Here is a 9,798-nt window from a genome sequence, read left to right as displayed (position 1 = left end):
AATAGGAAAAAAAAAAAAAGGGTTTTATTTTCAAATCTGAACAGATACAAGAAGACGATGGCAAAAGCCATCAACAATTTACAGTTTCCAGTGTGTCAGACCCCTGTTCGCCTTCAGCAGCAAACAAACCATAAATACATTAAAGAATGCTAACATAGTCTGGTGAAAGTAGCACATCTATAAAAAAAAGTGACATTTTACACACAAAAAAATAACAGCGGAATGGGGGCCTTGGACTGAAGAGCCCAAAGTGCCTGATTTTCCTCTATATGTGTAGCTAGAAAGTCAATATACATTAAGTTCTTGATTGGTTGAAAAAGATCGAAACTGTAGAAAAAAATAATTGATCTCTGTGTGATCATCTCCGAATAAATGTGATTTGATTTCTTTAATATCAGCAGCATCTTTTAAAAAAATCAACATGAATTCTACAGCTATGTACAGGCTTTCTCATATTGTGAGAAAATGGGTTGTTTTCTTCTCCAGTGGGCAGCAGGTGATTTCTTAACTCGCAACATCTCCAGTTTAAATAAACACAGAAGCAGGTCAGCTTTTCACTGGAAACTAAACGCTTTTCTATCCATTTGGAACAATTTGTCTCAAAATTCTGATGGTAATTCTACATTCTAAATTTGTTTGCAACATGTGTTACATATTGTCTTTACCAGAACTGCACAATGTCAGGAAAGCATTTAATTCCACTGTGTGAGAATTTTACTGATGGTCATGATTACAGTTATCCTGTATTTTCCATTACCAAATGCATCCCAACAGTTTGTGGTTATGAATTTGCATTCCATATATTGTGCAGCTCTAGTTATGTCCATGAAGGAGTTCTTCATGCGCTTTTCTGGCCTCATCTGGAGAAAAATGAATCCAATAAGATGGTATTTAGTCAAACCACTCTGACACTTTAGTTGTTTATTTGATTACTTCATGGATAGTTTAGTCAGGTTGGATGAATTTATCTCATTTCACTTTGTTTCGCGTGAGACTTATGTGGGTACAGATTGTTGGTAAATTGGAGCTTTTTTAAAAATATACAAATAATTGAATGTGTAATTAATTTTTACTTGTTAATACCAGATGAATGCCACTGTGACATGGTGTCAGTAGAGTTGTAGAAAACCTGATTGGACCACGTGGGTTCAGGCTCTGGTGTGGTCTGTCAGCAGCGGAGGTGTTCAGAGAACTGTCCGCTGCAGGTAAGATATTACCTGCTCAACAGAACCCTCAGTTTGAACTATCCATCTCATTTAAAGCCCTGTTCACACTACACAATTTTTTTTGCCCCGATTTTCCCCTTACAACAATCTTAGAATGTTCGGCGTTCTAAGATTGTGACTCTTTTAAAAGAGAACAGCTCCAGATAGTTAATGGGAGGCTCCATGCTATAACCTGGAAGTCATTTTAGTAGTTCATCATCACTGAGTATCATCTGGACACTTTTGGAACTAAAATCTTGTTTTCTTAAATAAGAGCTGAAAAGGGTACAGAGGAAGAACAATTTGGGACTAAGAATGGTACCAAGTGGTTCTCCATGAGTGGGTAGGGCAAAATAAGACACTGACATCTGAATACGGCCAGGATGAGTAGAGCAAATATCTGGGGCATTCCCTGCTCTGCCTCCTAACAGGACGTAACCCGGATCATGTCTCAGAAATTTGTGAGGTACAAGGCCACGGATTTACTAGTTCTGACATTGGATCGTCGTCAGATATAATTTTAGATGTAAAACAATTCTTTATTTTTTCAGTGTTGTCTCTTTTTCCATTTTGTTTCTGTATCACATTCATGATTAATAGATTCATGACTGTGTGGAGTTGGAAGCGGTTCTACTGGTAGTTCTCATCTGCAGTATTAGATGAAGTTACGTTGCAGCTCAACAGGATCACTTAAACCCAACAGCAGCTAAAGGTGGCAGGTGCAAAGTAATATTTTACATTTCTATGAAAATTTGATGCTCGTTCTATTTAACCTTGATCCTATGTGAATATTTGAACAGCTCAGTGATGTCTTTTTTTTACTGGTTAATTCCTAAAGCACGTTCCTGGGAGCTCAGTCTGTCAGTGCTACAAAACGATCCCATCCAAAGCTGAAACAAGATCTGATTGTCAGAGAGCTCTTGATTTTTAAACCCTGTAACTTTCAAATGAATTATCAAATAATCTGACAAAACATATAATAAAAGCAAGCAGACATTGCAAAAGTTGGCAATCGAGCCTCTATTTGCAGAACACTTTGTGGCAACTTCCACTCATGAACTCCTACTGCATGAGAGCAGATATTTCATCAATATTTCATAAAATATATGATTAAATATTCAGTGTTCTGTCTTAATTGATTGAAAACATAATAAATGAGGGGCTAAAAAGCATAATATTCACATGTGACCTTGTCAGTAATCTGTGACTCCTACTGATCTGCCATGCCTGTACAGGCTGGGCTTCCTCAGGTGAGATGTTAGTACTCAGCTGGATCTGTTCAGCCTTCTTCCGGATCATCAGAATGCTTTAAAGTATCCTGAGTTCGTCTAAGATAAAACTCTGGACCAGCCGAGGAGATCAGAAACACGGTTACCCAGCCGGACCGGGAACAGAACCACGTTTCCGGGCTTTTCCGTCCCGTTGCTTTTTGTAAATTACAAGTGCGGTAAGTGATTGATGCTTTTGTGAGTGGGCTGTGGTGGTTTTTGACATGCAGAGAGAGCGTGGCTCTTCACCCAGAGCGGCGTGTGAGAATGGGCGGCACATGAGTGAGTTTTCCATAACATATTTCTAACTCTCTGAGCAGACATTCTAGCTGGTTTTCAAAAGGCATAATTGTTTGTCAGAGACTCACTGATATACCTACAGGGTGGGCTGGGGGAGCAGAATGTCAACCATGGCAGATTTTTGGAGAAATGTCATAGACAGTGATTGATTTGGTGAAGTTTTTCAATTTAATCCAGTATGTTAGATTTTGCCACTGTTTCAAACACCAGCGGTGTGGTGTGGGAGTGGGTGGAACCCGGGTCCAGCCGCCTCGTCCTCACAGGTGGGTGTCCTCCTCGTCGGGAGCGTCCTCCTTCATCAGGTTGTCGATGGGGACGATCCAGCTGTCGCTGAATTCCCCGTTCAGCGCCATCTTCTTCTCCTGCATCTCTGGCTGCACCTCCATCACCTCCAGTGTGGGGTTGTCATGGTAACCATTCTCCACTGTGTGCAGCTCTTCGGTCAGGTGCAGCTGCACAGAGGAGAAGACGAAGTCTTTGAGAATGGTTGGGCTTTCGAGGTCAGTGATGGAACTGCCAAGACGGTTAGTCTGTATGTCTAAAATCTCCTGCTCCAGTTTGAACTTAAACCAGATTGTTCTCAGATTAAGAGAACAGTTTCACAACAATCTAATGAAATCTGGATAATACTTATACATAATTCATGAGTTCAGTAAAACGGATGAGCATTCCTTCACTAATTCAGACCGATAGTCTTCATTTCTTTTTAGAAAGTAAATCATTCAAGTAAACTGAATGTCTGATAAACATGTACCCGACTTGTTGGTTACACAACAGTGTTATTTTGTCCATCCATCCATTTTCTAACACCTTTGACCCTAGAGGGGTCGGGAGGAATGCTGGCGCCTATCTCCAGCAAACGTTTCGGGCGAGAGGCGGGGTCACCCTGGACTGGTCGCCAGTCCGTCGCAGCAGTGAAATTTAACACAGTGATAATTTCACAAGGGCAGTTAAATCCATAATTATAAGTTCTAATTTTTTTTTATTTTTTATTATTTTAATTTTATGAAGAAACTTGTTTCTGATGGAAAATGAGACAAATGAGCGTCACCCAAAATATAAAGCAATGTAAAAAGAGTAATAGATTAAAGAATTGTTTTCTGGTTTTCTAACTCAATAATCATTGGTTAATTCTATGTGCATTACTTTTATTAAACTAGTCTTGGTTTTAATCTTCTCCACACATGATCTTAAATCAGGATTTTAGAATAGAACAGAAACATCCTTGATGGTTCCACTCTGGGGACATTCAGGTGTGACAGTAGCATCAAAAATGTTAACACTGCGTTATTTGCAGTTAATGGAGTTGAATCGAATGTTTTTTCTCTCTCTGTTTGATGTCAGCTGAACAGGCGACAGCGACGTAAACGTTTAGCGCCTACCTGGTTCTCGTTGTACGGCTTGCGGCGTTGGGACACGCAGACGCCCAGGATGATGATCATGATGAGGAGGGCTCCGCAGGAGGCCAGGATGGCTGTCAGGGTTTTGTTGTCTGTCGGTTCCTCCAAATCAACAAAACAAAAGAGGTTAATTTCTACGTCTGGCACACAAGCCCTGGAATACGACACCAACAAAACAATACATACTTCAGCAGGTTTTATTTCTGCGTTGAGTTTTGAAAGTTGCTCCTGTACCAGATTGAAGTCGACTGCAAGATATCAGGAGTTTAAATAAAAGGTGTTTACTGTGACGGACTAACAGGTGGAGGCTGTTTTACCTTCAATCTTCAAACTGCCAATCTTACTCCCGTTGTTCAGCAGCGTAACGAGGCAGGTTCCGTTACGCAGGCTGGACATGATGCTCTTGCACAATTGCACCAGAGTTTTGTTTTTCGCTGACTGCAAAGTGAAAATGCAATGCGTCAGTGAATGAGCTGAAAAGGAATGAGAGGCAGAGGCAGGACTGGGCGGTCAGAGGTGACGGCGGAAGTTAGGTCTTCCTGTGCTGTCATGTTCAGATTGTTTCTGTTAGCGAAGGTCCTGTGGTATGTTTGTCAGTCAAAGACAAGGCTGGGAATATAAATAAGATGTGGGAACAAAGGAAGCTGGAGACAGGCAGGAAAGGTTTCTACTGAGGTGTTTTTCCACCCTGCTGTTGGAAACCTTGATTCTTTTTATAGCAGACTTCACTGCTTCCCGCTCTAGAGCCAGGATCCTCAAATCCAGGCCTCCAGGGCCAGAATCCTGCAGGGTAACACACCTGGGTCAAATAATCAGGTCATTAGCAGAACTAAGCTGCACTGTGGAGGTCATTCAGTCATCTGATCGAGGCGTGTTGAGGACATCTTGGCCCTGGAGGCCTGGTTTTAAGGACCCCCACTCTATTGGATGAACGTTAAAGCTGCAGTATGTAACTTTCATTAAAAAAAAAAAAATGTTCCATCTTTTCTAAAACTGTCACCATCAGGCAGCTTTTCAAAACCAAACTCTGAGGTCTTCAGCGGGGTGATCTGACACAATGAAGCCAGAGTTGCAAAACGTCCGATTTGGGGGCTGAGGTTCATTAGAATGATTCTGATCAAAGCATATTTATGTGTTAGAATGGCCCAGTCAAAGTCCAAACCTATAAATTCAACGCAGAATTGAAGACTTGAATGTCTTCCCACTGTTTAGATTTTGCTTCAGAAATGAATTTGAAGCAAAATCCATAAGCTGACTTTCAGCAAGACAGTGAGAGAAGCTCTGAGCTAAAAGCTGTGCTGAAAGGCCATGAAAAACAGAGTTATGATCATAACTGCTTCTGGTAGTCTGACATGATTTTTATTAGCTGATTTTATATACGTATGTCGCTGTATGAATAGAAATGCTGATACTTCTACACTGCTGCTATGTTGCCAGGTCTGTCTTGAGAAATGAGATATTAGATCTCATTGAGGTTTGTATCTGGTTAAATAAAGCTCATTATTATACATTATAGTACTTCCACTCCACAGGTACTTTTTTCATAACTCCCGCATATTATATTATTATGCATAGCAACAGTGATGTTCAAATACTAAAAATCTGAACCAGGATTTAAACAGCTATCTTTTCAGGAGATAATGCCATACAAAGAAACCAGCCTCTCAGTAGGAACGCCAATGAACTTCTCTCCTTTGGGCAAAACTCTTATGATTTAATATGCAGATAGCATGTCTGCAGTAAAAATGGAAGTTTAGAGTGGCCATTCTTTTCCAGAATGACCACTCAGAACTGCTGTTCCTCAAATAAATGTAGCATTGTTTCGCTGTAGTTCTCTTGCATCAAGTCTTCAAAAACCAGGGAGACCTAAAAACGGAGTGGGAAGGGTGTGGGCTGACGGGACAATGGCTCAGGATTGTGTTCACTGCCTCTTTTTTTATTTGCATGAATAGAAACCATCATAATGGTTTGATTAAGGCTTAATGATACAAGTCAAAACGTAAATCTTACCTCTGAATCGCTCAGAGAAAACTGCAAGAGAACAAAGACATATGTCAAGCAAATAGTTAATTTGTGTGTTTTGTCCAGGATTGAACCAGCTGATGAAGGGCAGCATTGTCCAACTTACCATAAATGTCTCAGTGTTTGTCTCAGTCCCCCCAGCCTGTGTTGTATCTGCAGTGGTCAGGCTTTTAGTGATGACATGAGAGTCTTTTACAGTCGGAGTTTGGCTGGAGGTGAAGCTCCTCTCTGGGACCTGGTTGGAGTTTGAAGGTGTGGTCATAGTCTGTGTGGTGGGACCTTTGATCAGAAAGGACAGTGACTGGTAAAGATTGGTAAAGATTGTATTCTTATGACATGGAGGAAGAGATAAAATGGGATTTCGCCTACTTGGAGTATTACTAAGAAATGAAGGTAAGAGACTGATCCTGAGAGGGGAGTCGTGTGAGACAGAATAGAACAGTGTAGCTTTTTCAGGAACAAAATGCTCAGATATTAATGTCTAGTGATTTTTAGCTATCTCTGGAAAAGAGATAACTTTTAAGTTACCTCTTGTGGTTTAAGTTTACATAAACTTGTTTTTCTCATTAAACAAAAGATAACAATGATATTGAGGAGAAGGTGAAGACACCCAATGCCATATATCCATTGTCTGTACCGGCTTATCGTTGCAAAGGGGTTGCCTATCCCCAGAGGTCATGGGGTAGAGGGAAGGGTACATCCTCCAGTCCATCAGAGGGCAACATAGGGACACACACTCACACCGAGGGACAATTTAGAGAGACAGAGTAAAAAAAAGTCACGTTTCTGACGCTCAGTCCACAAATAGCTAAGTTGTGGTAGTTTGCTTAATGAAGAAAACTACTGCTGTCTGAAAACATTTACCCCACTGAGACCAAACCTCTCAGCCTGTCCTTGGTGAATTTCCTGTTGCAGTGTCCAGGTTCTGCTTCAGCTAGAATTTATTTACAGATGAGACGAGTAACCCTCAAGTACCGTCTGATAAAAAGTCCAAGTTTATATCACTGGTCAAATGAGACCAAAACTGAACATTCTGGCTTAGATGGTAAACTAGCTAACTCAAACTAAATCACACATCACTCTCAAAACACAATCTGCACCACATCATGAAACATGGTAGTAGTCACGTCATGGTGTGGGGATGTTGTCCAGCAGGGACAGAAAAGCGATGGAACTAAATACAGAGCTGCAGAGACCCATAGCTCGGGTTTGAGATGACACAGTAATTATTGGCTGACAACTCCACAAATCTGGCCTTTATGAAAGAGCAGTAAGAGAAAAGCAGCCATTGAGATCAAGCTGTAAGACATCTGCCACAAGTCAATCAGTTGGACCCAGTAAACCTCCTGAAGAAGAATTGATCTCTTTGATTGAAGTAAAGTATATGTGGTGGGAAACTAAAAATGCACATCACCCTGAATACACCATCCTTGTGAACATGGTGGTGGTCTTTGTCAGGTATAGGAAGGTTGTTGAAGAGAAGAAACTAAATACACGACAATCCTAAACTGTGAGGTATCACTCTAGTGAACTCCTCTTCCTGCAATTCCAATCTGACGTCAAACATACATTTTTAAAGTCTCTTCCTGTTCTTTCCAATAAACATCTTTGGCTTTACACATCAGAGATGAAATAATGTGGATGAAACTGCAATAACTAGCAAAGTTTTTCATGAGTCAAAATACTCATGAACACAAGATACATACACACCATTGTAGCCCACAACTTCTCAAGCCTCACTGTTTGGTTCCTCAACCAACAGATTAACTTCATGAGTTGTGGTTTATGAGACATGATGTCATGAAATGAGACATCAACCACTCAGTTGTTGCATATGCTGTGTTTCAGGTAATTGTGAGCAAAAAGCTGCTTTACCTGCATTGTTGCTCTCGTTGCTGCCGGCAGTCGTCAATGTTGCTTGGCTCCTCTGAGACGTTGCCCTCACGGGTGGATCAGCTGTAGGAGCGTCTGTGTTGTTTGTCTTTTTCACGGCACTTTCACTTGGTTTTAAGGCCGATGCCGTAGTGCCTCTGCTGGACTCAGTAGCTGTAGTCAACTCTGTTTTGCTGTTACTGGCAGGAAACCCTGTAGCCGAGGTGGGGATGACAGTCGTAATGGCGGTGGTGACAGTGGTGGCTGAAGGAGTGATGGCACCAGAACTGGTGGCAGATATGACTGATATCTGTGCATTGGTGTTTGACTGTGCTGTAGTAGCGGTTGTCAGAGCCGTAGCAGTAGTGGGAGGTTTGGTGATGACTGTTGTGGGTTGCTGCTGAGTCATTGTTCCTGTGGATGGGGCTACGCTCGTTGGCTTTTCAGACTGATTACTGGATGCTGGTGAGGCTGGGGCAGTGGTTAAACCACTTGTAGTACTTGCTGATTTCTCTGTTTCAAGTGGCTTTATGGAGGAAACGTTACTGCTCTCTGAACAGATGCCTGCAAGTAAAACAGATAAACTCATTACCAGCTGGGAATAGCAGAGTGGGTAGGATATGAAACCAGTGATGAGTTTTATATCTGAGGGTGAGGATGGGGAATCAGTAGGACTCTACATCCTTCTGACTGGAAGGTTTGTGCATACCCCCTTCCCTTTATGCCTGTTTAAGTCGTCATAATCTGTCAGTGGAAGATGTGTTTGTATGTTGTTAAAATACAACGGGCTGTGGTGGTGGTGGCCATGTAAGGAGGGCTTAAAGCAGCTGTCACAGGTTCGAGTCCCGTCCTGGTGACCTTTGCCTGATGTCCTTTACCTTACGTCTTCTCCCTCCCTCATGAGCCACCTTCCTGTCTGACAACTGCTAAATAAACGAGGAACTTTCTTGTTCTCACAGGATATAAAACTCATCTTGCTTAAACGAGAGATTTTCTTATTTTGACAAGTTTTGCATCTTCTTGTTTGAATGTGATGTTCCTTCTGAATTGACTTCCTCGCTCTGGCAGTTAAACACTTGAGCAGTCAGATCACACCAAGGTAAACGTAAGAGGTTTGAACAAAACAAGGGAACTTCGAGGTGATAAATGATGACATTCTCATCATGTGGAGCTAATATGATGTGCCAAATACATATTTTGGCATATTTGCCAAATTGTAGTCAGATAGGTACTAAAATTTGGGTCATTTCTTGATGGAAATAAATAAGAAAGTTCTAGTTTATTCATTACAACAACTTAGTTAAAATTTATATTAAATATCTACAGCAAAATATAATAGAAAAATACAAACCTTAGGATGGCTACATATTTTTTTACATGACAGGCAAAGGTTTAAAGTCCATTTCCTTTAATTAGCTTTGATTACTTTAGCCTGAGCGATCTTCTAATGATTATCACCTTTGCATTGATTAGTGGTCTACAGATTTACATTAAGTTTGTTTTAGTTTTATTTTATCCGTTGTTAATTCATTGTTGGTTTGATTCTGATCATTGATTGTCATGTCAGTAAAAAAAAATGTTCCTTTCCTTTGCAGCTTCTAAGTCAGTGAAAAAGAAATGAAAGGCTTGGTCTCTCTTTCTCCTCTTACTCCAAATGTTTAATGTTCTTCTGTTTCATTAAGAACTCTGTTTCATTTTAAGGCGCTAGGTTCTCCTCTTGTTGGGACATCA

General features: G+C 40.9%; 1 protein-coding gene across 1 annotated transcript in view; it reads right to left on the bottom strand.

Annotated features, from left to right (window-relative positions):
• Positions 1-8: 8 nt before the first annotated feature.
• Positions 9-9,798, bottom strand: part of podxl (podocalyxin like) — a 29,610-nt gene continuing 19,820 nt past the window's right edge. Inside the window, exons 2-8 of the mRNA XM_014472163.2 lie at positions 8,071-8,631; positions 6,302-6,474; positions 6,184-6,204; positions 4,491-4,611; positions 4,360-4,421; positions 4,156-4,275; positions 9-3,225 (exon numbers count right to left, since the gene is read on the bottom strand). Of these exons, the coding sequence (XP_014327649.1) occupies positions 3,031-3,225; positions 4,156-4,275; positions 4,360-4,421; positions 4,491-4,611; positions 6,184-6,204; positions 6,302-6,474; positions 8,071-8,631 (1,253 nt within the window). The 3' untranslated portion in view covers positions 9-3,030. The remainder of the gene's footprint in view (positions 3,226-4,155; positions 4,276-4,359; positions 4,422-4,490; positions 4,612-6,183; positions 6,205-6,301; positions 6,475-8,070; positions 8,632-9,798) is intronic.

The sequence above is a fragment of the Xiphophorus maculatus genome, chromosome 17, assembly GCF_002775205.1.
Source record: "Xiphophorus maculatus strain JP 163 A chromosome 17, X_maculatus-5.0-male, whole genome shotgun sequence".
Lineage (NCBI taxonomy): Eukaryota > Metazoa > Chordata > Actinopteri > Cyprinodontiformes > Poeciliidae > Xiphophorus > Xiphophorus maculatus.
Note: the sequence above shows the minus strand (reverse complement) of the source record. Positions and strands in the feature narration are given on the sequence as shown.